Raw genomic sequence first — 18,901 nt, forward strand, 5'->3', positions numbered from 1 at the left:
AGGCGGCGAGAGACATTCAAATGAGACGAGACGAGTGTGACACCAAGAGCCTGCTGACAGACTACAATTAGGAGGAACACCCATTACTAAAGCAACCAAACGTTCTTGTTTACTGACTTAGTTTTGATACCCTATAGCCTACAAATAGGGTCAGAGGGGAGGGGAAAACTAGGTTAGCCAAGAACAACATGGTGGAGACTGGATGACGAAGAAAGGCACACAGCTGGGTGGCGGTCCTGGGGGACTGTCAGAGCTCTAGCGGCAAATCGAAGTGGATGGAAGGAAGAATGTCAAAGCTTGATATGCCTTATAGTATGGAGTGATATTAAAGTAGAGGTAGGTATATCCTCATGAAATCCTGCTTTTATTTGGAAGGGATGCTTTCCATTTCAGGAAATGTTTCAAAGTTACTTTGTTTACTGTAATAGACCCTTCCACGGTTTCTGACGCCATATTGTTTGGGTGGCAAACGCAGCAAACATTGCAGTAAATGCGTGGGGAAATTTAAAAGTTTGATGCCCGGTAAGTTGAGATTGATTGACTTTCTGAGTGTTTTATGAGTTACGAGGAACAGATACCAAACAGAGAGCTTCTTGGTCAAATTTGAACAATATAGATTCGCTGTGTGGTGAGGATTTTCCGTGAGTTATCAGACATTAGATACACCTTTTGCCCCAAATATTTACTGTAATTTTTGCCATATTTGCGCCCCAAACAAGATGGCGTCAGAAACCGTGGAAGGGTCTATTCTCTTGGCCAGAATGATTGACTGAAGTAAATTCTTCATGCAATCTTTACAGAATTCTGGTCGTTCAAAAAATCAATTAGTATAGAAAGGGTGATTGCAATAAGAGAATAGATCAGATTAAAAGATTCAAGTTTCTGGCAAGAATCGTTGTCAAACATATGGTAATCAGCTCACATGCATGGACAACAATAATGAAAATAATAATAATAAAATAAGAATTAGTAAATAAAAATAAAAAAAAGCATGAGTACAGTCCATATATAAAGGTATGTGATAACATTCACAAGCAATGAAACTTAATGATCAATACTTCCTGTAAGAAGAGAGATCACAGTTCACTAAGCTTATATCTAAGACTTAAAGTTTTCAATAACGTCCTCTGAGTTTTGAGCAAACACCCACGTCTGACCTGACAGACATGAACATACATGAACAGGACAGTTTGAAACAAGTGTATAACTGCGATAAAAGAAATGATCCACTGTTTCGAAATGTGACTGTAGGCAGTCCGCGTGCGGTTGCGTTTCGCGCCATTTCGGTCACGTGACCAGTGTGTTTTGGACTAGCGTGGTCGTAAGATTTTGACTCAAGTTTTAGTGGATTTACGCACGTTTAGCGTGCCTTTTTTTGTCCCATTCGCGGTGCTTAGACTGGACAAGGTAACAAAATGTATGTTTTTATGTCCTAAGTTTAATAAGTTTCTGTATTGAACTTTATTTCAAATTTTTTTTTTATGTGTTTTATGTGGCGTCGTTCGACAAACATTCGCATCGAGTCATTAGTGTAATTTTTGTATTCATTTCAGTTTTACGGCTTCCGTTTGAGGTCAGTAAAGTCTACCAGCCATAACTACTGTGGTTCACCAAAATAAACATAGATAGAAATAAGGAAATCATCTACGTCTTGACGCATTGATCATATACCTCGCAGCTGGAAACTTTCTTTGAAATCTTTGAAATCAGGCACGATGTAGTTAAACTTTTCAGGATTTCGACGATTTCTAATTCACAAAGACACAAAGCTCGATTTTAAGAGGTTTAGAAAAAAAACAGAAAAACAAAAACAAAAAAACGAACAAATCTTTACTGGACCGCATTTGACAATCGATTACACATCGCATTAAGAGATTTGAATATCGATCAGCCAATACGAAAGTGAATTATCAGAATATATCAACCCCCATAACAAATCTCTTCACGACCCAAAATTATCATACTTACCTGTGTATCCAAAGACTTCGTACAAAGCAGTGATTAACCATGGGAAAAGCTTCATAACGAAGAGGCGATGCGGGAAAAGCTTCAATTCGTAAAGTAAAGAAATAAGGAAATCATCTCATGACACCTTGACGCATTGATCATATACCTCGCAGCTGGACACTTTCTTTCAAATCTTTGAAATCAGGCACGATGTAAACTTTTCAGGAATTCAACGATTTCAAATTCACAAAGACACAAAGCCTGATTTTAAGAGATTTAGAAAAAAAAAAAAAAAATAGCACATCTTCACTGGACCGCATTTGACAATCGATTGCATATCGCATTAAGAGATTTGAATATCGATCAGCCCACACGAAAGTGAAATATCAGAAAATATCAACCCCCATATCGAATCTCTTCACGACCCAAAATTATCATACTTACCTGTGTCTCCAAAGACTTCGTACAAAGCAGTGATTAACCATAGGAAAAGCTTCATAACGAAGAAGCGATGCGGTAAAAGCCCGTCTTTCCCAGCATATAAATATTGTTGTGTTATGCACTTCCGATCCCTCTCTCTATGTGTTTCTTATGAGTTCTTTCCAATTTCGTTCCCAGAGCCTTCGTTACCCTTGTCCAGCGGAACGGTAAAACGAAGACCTCTTGAATACAGGGTTTGAGCTCGACATTTTATTGACCAAAAGCAGAGCGTGTGCAGTTGCACCGGAAGTTGATAAACAATAATTTTTTTCACAGGTTTCCAATTCTAAGCCGGGGGCGATGGATGTGCTAACTCTGGGTACGATCGCTTCGAGCGCGAACATAGCGTATAAAACACTGGGAAAGTCTTTGCCTCGATCTCTAAATCAACAACAACACGTTCGTAGGTGCTCTCATTTCAGCTTCGTCAGCAATCTGATTGATTTGTTTGGAGCTAAATCTGCGAGCGACAACCTTTTGAGTATTATCGTGAAGGTAACAGGTCCTAGTGTTTGTGAAAGTGACGGTCTACCTAGGAAAATTTGTTGAAATTGTCAGCAACTTTCAGGGTTGAAGGACTTGTGTCAGAGGTCTCGCAACCCAGTTAGCCACAAGAGAGGGAAGAAGACGGAGGAAACACAACACACGCGGGTAACACAAAGGAATCGAACGGAAATCCACAGCGAGGCATGAATCCAGAATTATGAAATGCCTCTGGAGTCCCACGCGGCCAGAAAGGCTTTATACAATTCTTCCAAAATCAATTCGAGACTTTCAGCCGCGGAATTAAACCAAGAAATGCAAATTCTGGTCTTTGCAATTGTGACGTCTGTAAAGTTGCAAGATGGCATAATGTTTTTCAGTTTCTGACTCTGTACTTATGCAGTGATTTAAGCTTGTGTACCATTTACTTGCACCAATTTCTAATAATGTACCATTTCCCAATTTTTTTAATGAAAGCTTCACCTCTAAACATACTAGATAATGCTAAAGTTTATTTTACTCCTGAATGGAAACAACTATGTTATGTGAATGTGAATTAATCAACATGACACGAGCGTGGGACAAATGACCTTGCTCTCCATGAGTTCTCGTAGCTCAGTGGATAGAGCGCCCGCCCGGTGTTCGGGAGGTCATGGGTTCGATTCCTGTCGGTGACTCAGAATTTTTTCTTTGTCCCACGCTCGTGTCATGTTGATTAATTCACATTCACATTTCATTACCGAGCTAAAAATTCACCATCTTTATTAACTTATAACTATGTTATGATCTAATGATGGATTCTGAAAAATATATGTTGTGAAATTAATGCATGTGTCTGTTGAAAAAAGCTTGTAATGACATCTGCATATTTATCTGTATATGTAATTCTAATGAAGACATGTCATCTTAAGCTTTTTATTGGTACCCAGTAGAGATCAAGGCCATTACTGCTGCTGTCTGATTAGCCAATCCATATGAAGTTGCCAAGGCAGCTTTGAGAATATCTTCAGCATCCATGTCCAATACACCCAAACTGAGTCGATTCGTCTGAGGTACTTGACGATTCGACTCGATTCGCACGAAGTCGATCCGCACCACCGGAAGTCAAGCCCAGTGAAATAATGATACATGAACCTTCCTCTTTCTTAATTATAAAACGTGACAATAAACTGACAGTCGATTCGTCTGAGGTACTTCGTGATTCGAATCGACTCCTGCAAAGTCGAATCGTCTGAACGGAGGTCGACTCGCGGTCGGCAATAACAGGGGTGTCAAAATGTAAACGATTCGACTCGATTCGCACGATTTGTCGTGAATCGTCTCCTGCAAAGTCGATAGGGTAAACATCTAGAACTTACTTTGGCAATCAAGGCGACTGATTATCTGTACTGAACAAACAAGCATTTACATAAGCACTTTTCCTAATACTTTAACTTCTGAATGAGCGAAAAATCACGAGATAAGTATATGTTTTTGGACAAACGCGTAGCTCTATGTCACGCATCGCCATAACTCTGAAATTCAAAATGTCTCGCTTGCTTCAGAAACGCATAACAACAACAACAACAACAACGACGACAAAGGCTAAGGAAAATAGACTGAAACGTTTATAGGCTGATATAAAGACCTTTACCCATTTGACGCCCTAAAGACCAGCAAACGAGTAATAAGCTATTTATCGATTCCAAGAAATGCAACTTGAAAGGCAGAATAGCTTGAGGACATCGATTCCATTAACTGAATCTCGTACGACTTCAAATGTAGAACATTTAGCTCAATTGCAATATAGCTAGTGCTTCTCAGTATAACGACTGCCTGGGTACACGCAGCAAAGCGTCTAGTTTTTTCTAATATAATGTTAATCAAAGAATAATACAATCCTGCATGCCTTGTGATTAAGGTAATAACACCTCGGTTAGTCACCATTAAGTAGGCGTCTTTCATTAATCCTCCAGCTTCGAAAATCTGCAATACACCATTCCAAAGTCCTCAATCCAACATCTCGACTGACTTGGCCATCTGGCTTGAGGCTTAAATAAAGCTGAGTGTCGTCAGTAAAGCAATGTACATGTGGTAAGTATTTTTCCACAACATCGAACAACTGAGATGGGTAAATAATAAATAGTAGGGGTCCTAAACAAGAGCCTTGAGGTACCCGGCAATCCAGGCTGAGGCATCCAGAAAGTGAAACTGACAAACGTTCAATTGAGGCCTTAAACTACTGTGAAACTACTACAAAATTGATGTTAAAATCTTTCGAAACTCCAAGCTTTCGTCGATCTATGGCATTATCAGGGATAAGAAGAATATTCCACGTTAGGCTTATATACAGATGACAGCAACAACAACACGGAACGGACATGCGCGAAGGACAACAGCCGCACCAAATTGTTCTTACTACGCAACGCTGTTTATCAAATCACGTGCCACAACTGCAACCAGCATTACATCGGGAGGACAACACGTTTTATCCACGATCGTGTAAGAGAAAAAATCAACACCTGAACAATGATAACTCCTCCGTGAAGAAACATATTTCAAAGAGCTAAAACAAAGTCCACAAAGGCACTAGAAAACGACCCCGGAAATCTACGTCTGTTCGAAGCGTTTTACATACGAAAGTACAAACTTGCCCTTAACTCCCGAGAGGAATGCAGCGAATTCGCAGACCTTTTATTCTAATAATTATTTTAGCATATCTAGAGACTCTGTACTTTGACACTCGCCCATTATATCATATTATTCGTTTTTATTCTTTTTTTATTCCTATTTGTACCTTATTATTTATCTCATACATTTTACCCCCCCCCCACATTCTTTCGCTTTTAATTTCACACGTTTGTACTTTACACCTGTATATAAGCCTTACGCAGAATATATTTTTCTTATCCCTGATGATGCCGTAGATCGGCGAAAGCTTGGATTTTCCAGAGATTTTAACATCAATTTTGCAGTAGTTTTACAGTAGTTTAAGGCCTCAATTGAACTTTTGTCAGTTTCATTTAAAATGCTACTGAAGGACAACATCCAACGATCATTAATGATCCTCTTTCGAGGCTTGGTCTGAGCTTCCACTAACGATACTACATTTAGGAAATAACACACTGGCTGTGGGTAGAATTTGGGTGGCAGGTAAGGACGACTGGGGTGTAGGGGCCCAGGAAGGGGGCCCTCCTGGGGGAGTACGGATCGGGTGGTACCGGGGGTAGCCACCCTGGAATAAAAGTTCCAGACCTGCCTCCAGGGGTGAGGCCCATATCCCACAGTCCCGGGGGACTGAGGGAACCAGGAGGGGGAGCCCCTCCTGGGGGAGTACAGATCAGGTGGTACCGGGAGTAGCTACCTTGGAATAGGCAATTTCTCCGGACCTGTCTCCAGTTGGCTAGAGCCTTACTGTGGGGTAAAGTGCAGCTAATGGGTACACTTCCCTGCCACTGTCCTTTAATAGCAAACAACAGAAAGTCACCAAAATACAGTCTCTGTTCATTGCACCCTGAATGATAAGGTCTAAGGCTTGCTAGGAGACAGATAACCGTGGCCTATAGTCATTAATGGTATAATAATAATAATAATAATAATAATTATTATTATTATTATTATTATTTTATACTAAGCAAATGATATCATAAGTATATATGGATAACTGTTTTTCTAAAAGTAGCGGAATAGTAATGTTCAGTATCTATACACGACATTCTGAATTGTAGTGTCAAAGTTTGCCCCCATTTTTTTTTTTTTTTTTTTGGAACATTTCTATAGATCTAAATGATTTGTTTATTCGCTTGAAGATGGTCCTAAAGCGTAGTATCAGGGGTTCAGATGTGTAGAGCAAGGGTCCCAGTCATGGGAGGGTGGGAGGGTAAAAGAAAAATGAGTGGCGAAGGATCGGCACAAACGAGAAGACTGAATACAACGAGGAGTGTGTGCTTGACTAGGGGTCAAGGGCATGAGGTGGACATGTGAGAGACATGACTGGAACCATTGATACACTGTCTTTTACAGATGTAGATAACAGTGGCTTTACTTAGGAAATGAAAGGTTTGTTGTGATATCCAAAGGGGGTGATTGTTTTCAACTGGGAATCCCTGATGGACTTTGAGATCAGGAAATGGTGGCATGTTACCTATGTTACTGGGATTTACTTATGAGCATGACACGAGGTTCATAGTGTTACATGTCTCTGAAATAAAGTGTTACAATGCAGAATGTGTGTGCCTGACTTTGAGATATTGTCTCTCAGGTCTCATTAACATCAGTTTATGGCTGCCATAAACTTAAACTTTAGAAAGTGTTCCACTGATGGATATCCACTGACTTTTATTAGACAAATATGCTTTGAACTAGTTAAGGACTGTCCCCTGTAGCCCGACTTTGTTTTACATTGCAGCACATATTGCGGTGGTAGAAAACTGACTGCTTTTTGAAACATGCTTTAAGTGTTAAAAAGTCAATATATTAACACTTTTTAGAATCACTTTTCAATTTCCTAGAAATTCTAGACAGACTCGGAATGGTCATATCCTTGTTTCAGGGCAACCATGAGGTTTGGCTTTGATTGATGGACTGTTGGCCTTACCATATTTCTTTGTTTAAGGAACAAAAAATTATTTTTGATTAAAGCAACATTACAAATATTTAACTACCACATCACAATAATAATAATAATAATAATAATAATAATAATAATAAATTTTCTCCCTCTTACAAAATTCTTGAACGTGCCAAGGCTAATGAAGTCACACACGTGTATATTCCGTTAAAAGCATGTTTGTTTACAAGAAAGTTCTTTGCAAACTGATAATTCAGTTACAGTTGTTGCTTCAACTAACGGTTTATAAATGCAGATGACATTTTTAACCTTATAATAGAAACTTCCAAAAGAGAGAAAAACGAGGTATATTTGGTCTTTCTTGGAACATTTCGTCGCTTGCCGAGGACGTTGTAAACCCGGTAACATTGCCTGTGTTGTTGAACTAAAATGACTGGTATTTTTAATAAGAGATTGTTTTATGGTATATATTGCTGATTTTTGGAAGATCATATGGCAGACTGTTTTTGTTCGAGCGAAGTCTCGAAATTGGAGATCACCAGTATCCAGTTCACTAAGAGAAAGTTGTTGACACGCTCCAGGTTAGTTCACGTATTATGGAATTTGTTATAAAACAAGCATAGAATCGAGGAGCGGGACATTTTACATAACTGCATGCGTCACAGGTGAAAACTACAACAACAAGAACCACTTAATTAGTATCTAAATATATAGTTAGGAAATAAATAACGAGAGAGAGAAATAAGGAGAGGAAGAAAACTATAGGGAAAGATATAATTATACAATAAATAAATAAATAAATAAGAAAAACATGGACAGCAACACCCACAATATCAAAAATATAATCTTACTTTCACGTTTATGCGTGACTTAAGTGTTAGGTAGCTATGACGAATCGATCGACTAAAACAAAATCACAAAAGCTAATTATCTTGTAGATAAAGCACACTTTTTAATACGCAATTTCAGTTGGCACAGTGTCAATAGTGAGGTGTTAAATCACGAAACTAGACTACGCAAAGGTCTTTTTTTTCTATCAAGTTATTGGTAGAAATTGGTCATATGATGTAGATCTATAACGGAAACGGCAATTTGTGATCATTATTTTGAGACTGAGCACTCTACGTTTCAAAACACTCAGCTGATTATACCCTTTAAAATCGTTTTGACACTACATGACAAAGCTAAAATTTCTATTGGAAGCGCATAGCGCTGATTAGACACTCTCTTGAACCAAAATGATGCAAAATTGTTGAAATAGCAAAGGGTCACAGCCAGACATGCAATATTTCGGAAAACTCAAAGCCACTTGATACAAAACCTAGCAGAAAACATGCATTTCTCTCAATATGGAACAGCATTAATGGTCTATCAAGTACAGGTTATTGAGACTATAGACTATTCGGAAAATTTATTTTTTTTAGCAGAAGACATGCCAAGGCCACAATGTCGTGAATAGGAGTAAGTCGTCACCTCAGGGAGACTGGGGAGTAAACTGTGGAATCGCTTGGAAAGCTGGTGCGCACCTCGATATTTAATTGTAATTAACATGCCTTTGTGGCTTCAAAATTGGCAGCCTTACTAATTTCATGACTTACATCATTTCCAACTTGTTTATATTCCATACCACGGATTTTGTTCTCTATGACAAGGTCATACAACCGGATTCTACAAGAGGTCTTATGGTGGATGGTTGCCTTGGAAACCATCCCAGGAATTCCAATGCTGGTAACCTGTACTCAGTCTCTTGGAGTGGCCAGTTTTGGAGCTAATTTCATTCAAGGACAACCGATTTTGATTTTACAGTTAACAGGCCAGGTCGGCACTTAAAAATGTTTCAGGATTTTTAGTGGTGGAGCAGTGAGTAAATGGAGTAGTGTGTAGCACAAAGTTAAATCCCAATTGCAGGAAAACTTACAGTAAGAGTAAACCACAAAAAAAAAATCGATAAGGAAGAACTTATAAGATAGAGAAAAATTAAGAAGGATTGTAAATGAAAAGTTGAAATTGTTTTGCTAAATTTTCAGGATTCGCTTTCCACTATCAAAATAGCTTCTTTAGCTAAATTTGTTAAGCTGTCTTCTTGGGATCTTCATCATTACTCTTCAATTTTCATGTCGAAGTTAACGTACTCCTTGTCATCATACTCGTCCAAGTCTAGATACATCTGCAGATAAATTAAAATAGATATAAAGATGTAAGAACTCGCTTAGTACTATATTCTTCGTGGGGCCACTGTTCTTTAAATAGTTGAGATAAACTGTAAGTAGCCCGGGGGACCCGTCACCTTCCGTTTTCAAGCCCGAAGGGCCAAAATCTTTTGGAGCCCCTACCTTAATTTAAAGCCCGAAGGGCCGATTTAATTTAGGAGGAGGTCCAGATTCGCCACTGGGATCAAAGCTTTGACGTAGTCCACAACGGCACAGACACTAGACTCCCCGGCGGAGAATAGGGAAGCCCTTCCTTGCGGATTTCTGAGGAAAAAACGCAAAAAACTGCCAAAGGAGGACCCAAGGTTTAAATTAAAATTCAATAACATGAGAGGAAAAACACGCCTGAGGGAAAATCAACGCTTCGCTGGAAGCTTCGTGCAGTTAAGAAACACTACTATAGGGTAGTGAGCGGGTAGCTATATTTGAGATGACGTTGAATTACATCAACTATTTATTCCAGGGAGCGGTTAGCATTGTGCGAAACGTCTCGCCAATGGCAAAAATCTATGGAACATACAACTTCCAGAATTGTTTGTTCCTTCACGTATGATATTTTTTGTATCATAGACTAACACGTTTCTCAGAGCGTAAAGACTTTATATTACAAACCTTTTGATCGTCCAGCAGTCTTCTGACCGCAAAGCAGAGCCACTGGAAAGTTGGCCTCTTTTGAGGCTGCTCTTCCCAACACTCAGTCATGATGGCGTAGCTAAAAGAAAACAATCATACGTGTTTTGTTTTGTTTTTCTTTTTACCTCATTTTCTTTTAATCTCCATTTAAATACAGAGCAACTGCGTCTTACGGTCACTTCCTTACACGGCCACCTTATTCTGCCCGTCAGTCAGTCATTTTCTTATTTAAAGAACCCCTTTAATACGGTTACTCAGTTAACATGGCCAGATTTTGTACATGTGGCCCGTTGGTGACCGGATAAACGGGGTTTCACTGTAATTCCTCTTAGCGAGAACCCCGAACTAACGGTTTGATTTTATACCCATTTCTCGAAGGATGACACGGTTTACTAAAGAAGCTACAGCAAGAATATAAATGTTAATTCAGCGAAATGTTTTATTATTTCGCTCGTAATGTGTCTGAGCCCTCTGAAAAATTTATATTCACATTCACGTCTACCGTACCACGATGGTTCTTTTCTGTCGTGTTAGTCTCTCATACCCAGTGTTATTACCGTTCTGTCTTGAAAAACTATCTTTGCATTTGCAGACGCTGGTCCGAAAATTCAGATGAATGTCAAACTCCCCCCCCCCCCCCCTTAACTCTCTTATTTTCCGTTTTATTCGTCTTCTTGTTTTTCATCGCTTGGAGTGATTTGTGAGCCTTTCGAAGTCGTAAAATAAGCGTGTGTGGCTCACTTGGTGCAAAGCGACACATTTTTCATCACCACCACACCGTTTTCACAAATCCACTCATGCAATTTTGCAACAGTTATAGTACTCGGTAGACCTTTTTTAAAACTTTGCAAAGGGTGGTATCTTAGCACGCTGCTCACAATTCAACAATATTTAATGGTGTTTTTACTTTCCATGCGTTTCATACTATTATTGAAACATTATTGACTGACAAAGCAGTGATAGTACTGGCTTATCAACGTGAACGTGTTGCCAAGTGCGCATGCTGACTTGAAACCCGTGCCAGCCACCTCACAGAGGCCAGCCATCTTGCAAATTTGTCGTATCACTAAAATAAGAGTGGAATTCATTAGTGCGTGAGCCGAGAAATAGGGAAAATATGTAAATTCTGCACCGCAGACTTTGTTCATTTTTTTTTTTAACCAAACAAAATAGAGAATAAAGAAATGGTATAGACTGAGTGATCTATCAAAAGTAAAACAGAGGTCACCAAAATACCACCAGTGTTAACGTTAAATTCATGCATAGCCTAAAAGCTACCTAACCTACTAATTCAAACCAATTGAGTCTATGCAATATGTTGCAGGGAGAAAATATTACCTAGCAATAGCGATTTTTCGAAAAAATGGTCATGTTGCATGTCATATGCCCCTAGTGTGTGCCAACCTTATGCGCACGAAGAATTCGCGTTCAGTTCCTTAGCATTCTAACAGAGTCCTTGAGAAATATAGAGAAATCAGAATAATATTCAACCTGGATGCGAGGCAATTTCGGAAAGAATCCACAAAATTGCCTAACAACCAAGTTAGATCTTGCTGTAATACAAATGAGTCAGCTTACAGTGAAAAGGGCTATTTACGTGCATTCTGATTTTTCGAAGAAAGGTGACAAATAGTGTGCGCACATTAGATAGACGGGGAGACGCAGCCTAAAGTACTCACAGTTCTTCAGAGAGGTGCCTTGGCCTCGGCATGCGGTATCCTGTCTGCAGCAGGTTAGCCACTTGTCGAGCAGGTATACCAGGATAAGGCGACTCACCTGTCAACGTAAAATCATTTTTACCATAACTGCAGAAATTCTCGCGGGCTCTTTGGCTAATTTTCATTGTCAATAAGCGGACAGACACATGAATTTATAATTTATGCGATTCGCGTATCAAGCTTTGCCTATTGTTTATGTTTAATTTTTTTAAGACAATGAGCCTTTTGTTGTCTGTTCTTTAGGGATTTTTCGTCCGGTTTCACGAAATTATACTCGGGTCATATCGGATTTAGTCGGCAAATTGTCACTGATGACATATTTTCCCTAAGGGTAACCTACTTGGGAAAACAAAGACAAACCATTCGGGGGTGGGTCAGTAAATTTCAAGAGCACGTCAACAGCTTTGACTAAACTTTTGTAATACCGCGCGCGCATGTTTCGGCCTTACTAGCTCAGCCTAACTGAACTTTACTTTTATTTAAGTCGTTAATTAAAATAATTGATACTTAGAATATAGCTTGTATTATCCGTGTTTTAGCAAGCAAGCGGCGGTCAGTAGCTGGAAGCGATATGGTCAACGAGCGAGAGCGGACAATTTGGTAATTTGTTATATCGTAAAAAAACAAATTGCCGTCAGTTTTTCACGCGTCTGTCCTGTTACTGACATTGAATTTCGTCATAACATTTTCAAAATAGTCTGCGGATCCTAACTACTAGCGGATCCAGCTACTTTGACAATGTTATGACGAAATTCATTGTGACTACCAGAAACTGCCTCACATGCATGCTGGATTCTCTATTTTCCAATTTCCAATAATTCACTGTTTGCCCCCAAATTTTGCATAAACCATTGTCATGAAATGCTCATTGGAATATGCAGACCTCCCAAGAGCATCTCACAAAAATAGCTCATGCAAAATCTGGGGGCAAACAGAGTTTAAAATGGGCAACGGAAAATAGAGATTATACCAGTTGAGATGCAAATTAGAAGAGTTAGCAGTGAAAGAGCTATTAATGCTCTTTGTGATATCTACGGCACATGCTTAAGGCATAAAGATAATTGAAGCTCATTTCAAGTTATAATAATTGGCCATTTCGTATTCTCGTTATTGGACTAGAATTAACCTGTAACTGAGGTTAATGCGGGGAGTCGTTTCATAAATGCAAATGACATTGTTCTCTTTTTAATGATATTCCCCCTGTTGCGGTTATTTCGTTTTCCTTTGTGTTTTTTCTGCTCCGTATGTTAATGCCATTTCTCAGATTCTGCATGCTTTCATTTTTAGCTTCGTATGTAAATTTCGTCCCGTATATATTCGTGTTATCTGTCCATTTTCATCTGAGTCAATTTATCGTCCGTTACCCTTGTAACATTTTTTTGGTTCCCTGAACCTCGCCTTTCCAGCATTTGGTAAGCCGTTTTATTTCATCGTCTTTTTTGCATTTCCTTTTAGTTTTCTGTTCTCTTTGGTCAGTTATTTTGTAGTAATTCAATTTATGTTTATTTCTAGGAATTTACCTTCTTACTTAAGAAAGTTATAAAATTTGCTGGACCTAAGTGGAATTCATCTAAGTTGCAACAGAAGTCGGCCCTCTACCTCTTCACCCCCTCATGAGCCTCCATTCCAGTTGGTGTCTATCATTTTCCTCATCGAGAGCACAAGGCGCCCTCATTTTAAAGAATGTTTTCAGTACAAAAGGAAACAAACAAACAAATAAACAAAGAGAGCGAGAAAAGATGTATTTCTACAGATAAACAGACTATGGACGATTAATTAAGGAACCAAGGGACCTCTATACATCTGAAAAGGTAAGGAGAAAGTAATGTGTAGGTAAATGTGAGCATTTCGAAATAATTTTACATACCGATGGTAAACACTTCCCACATCACGATGCCGTATGACCATCTGGAAAATACAAATATTACAATATTAATAATATGCATGAAAACATTACTCGATTCTGATTGGCTGGGAGCATAGCAGTTCAAGTGCCGAACATCAGTGCAGTTGAAGTGTATCACCAGTGCAAATTACACATCGTAATTCTGGATTATGATTGACTGAAAGACAATAGGAAATTTTCTAAGCCAGTGATGTCACCTAAAATAATGACGAAAATTTTGTGCGGAAACTTTGAAAAAAGTTTTTCCGAACAAGAAAAAACGGTTTCGAGAAAGATCGTCCGGCACTTCCTCCACGCGAATGTTTTCATGTGTATATTATTCCGTCGAAGCAATTTCAGCTTTTTGAAAAACTCCAGTAGTACAAATTACAGTCGAAAGTCCCGTACGCGACCACCCAAAATGTCAAGCCTAGGTGGTCGCTTATGGGAGGTGGTCGCTTAGGAGAGCTTAGACCATAATGGGTCAAAATTTTTCCTCATTAGAATACGGTAACTGCCGAGACTTAACCCATGCACCGATGCCGGTGTAATGTTTTATTCATGTAGAAGTCAATTTCGAGAAAAAAATCCGGTTCTTCCCATAGAGGAATTTCCGTTTCTTGTACTAGCCAGGATTTCGATAATGTTACAACACCTTATTATCCGTTATTCGCTCCATTACCTGTCAAATGGTCGCTTACGAGAGGTTAAAAAAAGGAAAGTTTCAAACTTTTAGCTCTAAAAGTGGTCGCGGTCGCTTACGAGAGGTGGTCGCTTACAAGAGGTCTCAAATATAGTGATTTGACTAGGAAACTTTTGACATTTTGGAAAACTGGTCGCTGAGGAGAGGTGGTCGCTTACGAGAGATGGTCGCAACAGGAGGTTCGACTGTAATTCCAAATTGAACTCGAAACCGTATAATAACCGATACTGAAAATCCCAGGTTGCTTTTCATGTAATCGTTAACAGCGTCTCAACTGACTGCAAAATGAACAAATGAACTACAGTACATGTATTGAAGGCGTCCCCAACTACAGGGTAGTTTCAAAGGAATCAACGCCTTATTAAAGTGAGACAGAGACTGTTTTGGAATAGTTTTCAGGAAAATTTTATTCTCATTATAATAAGTGAAAAAAAAAAAAAGAAAGTATAACAGGAACAAGAGCGTGAGAAATTTACTAAGCTTGGCAAAATTGAGCCAACTTACACGTCACTCATAGTACTGGATTCATCAGAGAAAAGAGATTCCGGAGGCATCCACTTAGCTGGAAGACGGGCCTTGAAATTAAGAAACAGAGCAACTAAAACTACACAAGCAAGATAAAAAATGACCAGAATTAATTAAATAAATTGAAGAGTTAAATAATTGTAATTAGAACAGCTCGAATATTAAACCGAATATCAGGACTTGGATAGATAGGTGCATAGAGAGATCGATCGATTGATAGATAGGTAGTATCAGTGAGTAAAGAAACAAACAAATAAAGCAAAACCAAATAAATGCTGAAGAAACGAACGAACGAAGAGAGAATAAGATATACATGTACTTAAGGTCATTCCCCAGTATTGCATTGCGCATCCCTATTGCGCATAATTTCACGCGTGATTAGCGCGCGCGCATTAAAAAATGGCGGCTTTTTCTTTACAGCTGGACCTCGCCATAGAGGTAAATCGTCATTTTCTCGCAAACGAGTATGGTGACCTATCATTTTTTTCTGTTGTTTTGCATTGAGTAATAAATTTCTCTTTGTACTATAAATAAGGACCAATTCTCAGTGTAGAACAAAAAGCAATCGTCGGAAACGTGAATTTAGCAAGCAATCGTAACCACAATCATGGTGCTATTATAAGGATTTATATGGGTACAAACAACGTGCTTTTGCTCCTAAACGAACATGGCGACCCCTCATTTTTATTTCAAAATTTAAGTTCCTATAATATAAACAATCGATAGGCAAAGTTTCACAAAAATCTCAGTGCAGGTTCTATTTCAGCGGAATGACCTTAAGTCAAAATACTTAGTTGTCCACAGTTTCACGTGTTAATTTATTAAGAAATTACCTGAGATCTTCTTGTATAAATATCCCCCTTTAAGCTGCGTGCCAATCCAAAGTCAGAAATTTTGCAGACTTTGTTCTCACCTACCAATACATTGCGAGCGGCTAAATCACGATGGACAACCTGAAATACGTTGGAATAAAGCAGGCTTTGTGAAAATTTCAAAGACGAAGATCAGTTGCCTTTACCGTTGTTAAATTTGTTTTTCTAAATCTGGTATTATTTCAGGACATAAAACGAAGCAGTATGGGGCATTTTCACATAACGTCACGACGGCCATGTTGCCTGTGAGCCCAAACAATGAAATGAAATGTGAATTTTTCTGTTATAAAGGCTTTATACCAGATGACTCAATTTATTTGCTGACTTTACAGTGACGTTGAAAATCTTCGGGTTTCCTCTATTGATTTTGTGAAAATTATCGAGTTATTTTCGGCGGCCGTGGACTTTTCCAATCGGCTGACTGTCTCCTCTCGCCCCTATGGCTATTCCAGGCAGCTAGAACTCCATTTAATTTCAATTTACGAATTTTTTATTCTGCAGATCAATAATTTCAAGTACTTAAATACAAGTACTTCGAAGATGTCGAAAACTTAAGTGGAGCCACGTCTTGATTGCGAGGGTTTCATCAAAATGTTTTGGGCACTTTGTATTATCACGTCTGTGGTCCACAGGAGTGTGGTAAAATGTAGTCAAGTTCGTGTTTTTTTTTTTTTTTTTTTTTTTTCACAATAACACCGAGAAGCTACCATCCATTTAGGAGAAAATAAGTGCAAATGGCGCGCGGGGATAGCTCGTCAATCGTCTTAAGATGACTACGAGGTCGTGGATTAATCTCCGGTGAAGTTTTGCCCTCGAATAGCGCAAATTAGTGAAAACTGGCTTCTGTTCAATCCAGTCAGAACTCGCTAATTTTGCGCTTTACCTGTAAGTTACAAGTCTAAAACTTTTAAAAAGCGCTCCCTTATAGCAGTAACAGCTAATTGGGTAAATGACGATGGTATACCTTCATCGCTGCTAGATAGCTCATACCATCAGCTATCATCCAAGCAAAAGATAGCAAATCCTTTTCTTGCAGTTTTGAATTTGGCCTCTTTTCTCCTGAGTTGTATGTGTCCTCGTGTCCTCTGCTCTTGCGCAGGTATCCAAGCAAATCCCCGTATGGTAAATACTCCAAAACAATCAACAGCGGAACTTAAATTTGAATAATTCGAAATTAAAACTACAATTATTTACGTGAAGAAAATAACTGTAATTATATACACAACTTAAGCAGCTGTGAAATAAAGCTCGAAAACAAGCAAAAAACAACAACAACAACAATAAAACAAACAAACAAACAACAACAGCAACAACAACAACAACAAAAAACTGTGAGCTGGTCACGTTGTGAGTTCGTAATATGCCCGTAGATGATGAAGATACAAGTGAGTATATGAAAGAACATATATTTGAACTGCGGAGAAAGATATGAAGACATGATTGATCACCGCAGCTATATTCTCAACTTAAAGCAGTCGTGAAATTAAAGCCTGAAAAAAATTAATATTTCTGGAAGTTAAGTGGATGGCAGTTGAGTGTAAACCATAAATAAATAAATAAATAAATAAATAAATAAATAAACTGGAAAATGGGGTTGAAATGAGACTCTCAAGTGCCATCTACCACAATTTATTTTTGAAAACTCTAGAACATCTTCAAGCTGTAATCCCGACACTTTTCTTTTCCCAGGTGAGAAAAAAAAAATAATAATGATAAAAAAAAAAAAAAAACAAAACAAAAAAAAACAGGAATAGACTTTGTAATGTCAGGTTCTCGGCGACTGTTGAAAGGCTGAATTGTCACTTGCTAGACAACTTGTCGCGATGAGACTAGCGTGTGCGAGGGATGCTTTACTAATCGAATAAAGCCAGAGATCACGGAAAATCAGCTGTGATTGACAGTGATTTAATTGACGATAATCGAACGTAATCTGAAATAAAATGCAGTGAATAAACTAATTACTAGATAATAGAAGATTACAAGATGACAAGAGTCACGAAACAATAATAGCAAACATTCCAATCATAACTGCGGTGTGATAATACTTCCAGTCAAAGTTCTCAGTAAAGACACAATGAAATTCATCAGTGATCCCAAGCAGATACACATACTGCTAACTGTCCTAATACAATAAATGATAACACTCTAAAATCTTGAAAGCAATAAAATTGCACGATGGGATAAAAACGTGCTTGCGTGAGCGCCACTGAAAGCGATGTAGGAATTTACCAGCAAGGAGAGGACCTTTAACTGAATTACCAAAGATCTTATAGGAAGTTGAGACTAGGAAGAGTATAAACTATAAAGATCTATCACTAAGACAAGATGAAGTTAAAACTTTGAAAACTGGGGCTCTGCCACGTGTTGGACTTAGAACAATAGGCTGTTGTATAAAAAACCGAGACTAAAGGTACTTAGAGTTAAAAAACGTCCAAACTTGAAACTTGTACTAAAAAACAAGCATAGAAAATGGTTTGTACTTACACATCGGTTCCCGCTTGCACTCTAAATAGTCAAGGGTAGCTTAAAACTTAATTTACTTAAAGACACGTACTGTGAACGATAACTGAAACTTGAACTACTGGCGGGAATATGCCGCTAACACTATCTACATACGTCCACGTGTAAAAACTAATGACGTCATTGCTAAGCAACAAATTGGCGAATCAGAAAGAATCAAGATTACTCACTTAATTAGAGAAGCCTCGATATAGTATTCATTACAGACTTCCTTATCGTTTTTGCGCATCTTTCAGGAAAACGCCGCAATGTTTGTTGAGGATGCATAAATTGGTTAGCGCCAACTAACACGGTTTGTTGAATAATGATAAAAATTATAACGAGCAAAATAAGAAAATGGACTGCACAAAACTGTACTCAATATTAAAAAAAAAAT

General features: G+C 38.5%; 1 protein-coding gene across 5 annotated transcripts in view; it reads right to left on the reverse strand.

Annotated features, from left to right (window-relative positions):
• Window positions 1-5,550: 5,550 nt before the first annotated feature.
• Window positions 5,551-18,901, reverse strand: part of LOC110058089 (proto-oncogene tyrosine-protein kinase receptor Ret-like) — a 29,704-nt gene continuing 16,353 nt past the window's right edge. For 4 of the 5 annotated variants that reach the window (XM_089283661.1, XM_089283659.1, XM_089283660.1 and 1 more), the window contains 7 exons: window positions 16,970-17,157; window positions 15,967-16,086; window positions 15,113-15,183; window positions 13,888-13,928; window positions 11,982-12,078; window positions 10,282-10,381; window positions 5,551-9,626 (listed from right to left, as the gene is read on the reverse strand). In XM_089283661.1, coding sequence (XP_089139787.1) covers window positions 9,558-9,626; window positions 10,282-10,381; window positions 11,982-12,078; window positions 13,888-13,928; window positions 15,113-15,183; window positions 15,967-16,086; window positions 16,970-17,157 — 686 coding nt within the window. In that variant the 3' untranslated portion in view covers window positions 5,551-9,557. Of the gene's footprint in view, window positions 9,627-9,792; window positions 9,934-10,281; window positions 10,382-11,981; window positions 12,079-13,887; window positions 13,929-15,112; window positions 15,184-15,966; window positions 16,087-16,969; window positions 17,158-18,901 lie in introns of all 5 variants that reach the window. The other variant, XR_016205728.1, reaches the window with a different exon arrangement.

Source organism: Orbicella faveolata, unplaced genomic scaffold, assembly GCF_042242905.1.
Source record: "Orbicella faveolata isolate gen_17 unplaced genomic scaffold, um_ofav_v1 contig_12, whole genome shotgun sequence".
Lineage (NCBI taxonomy): Eukaryota > Metazoa > Cnidaria > Anthozoa > Scleractinia > Merulinidae > Orbicella > Orbicella faveolata.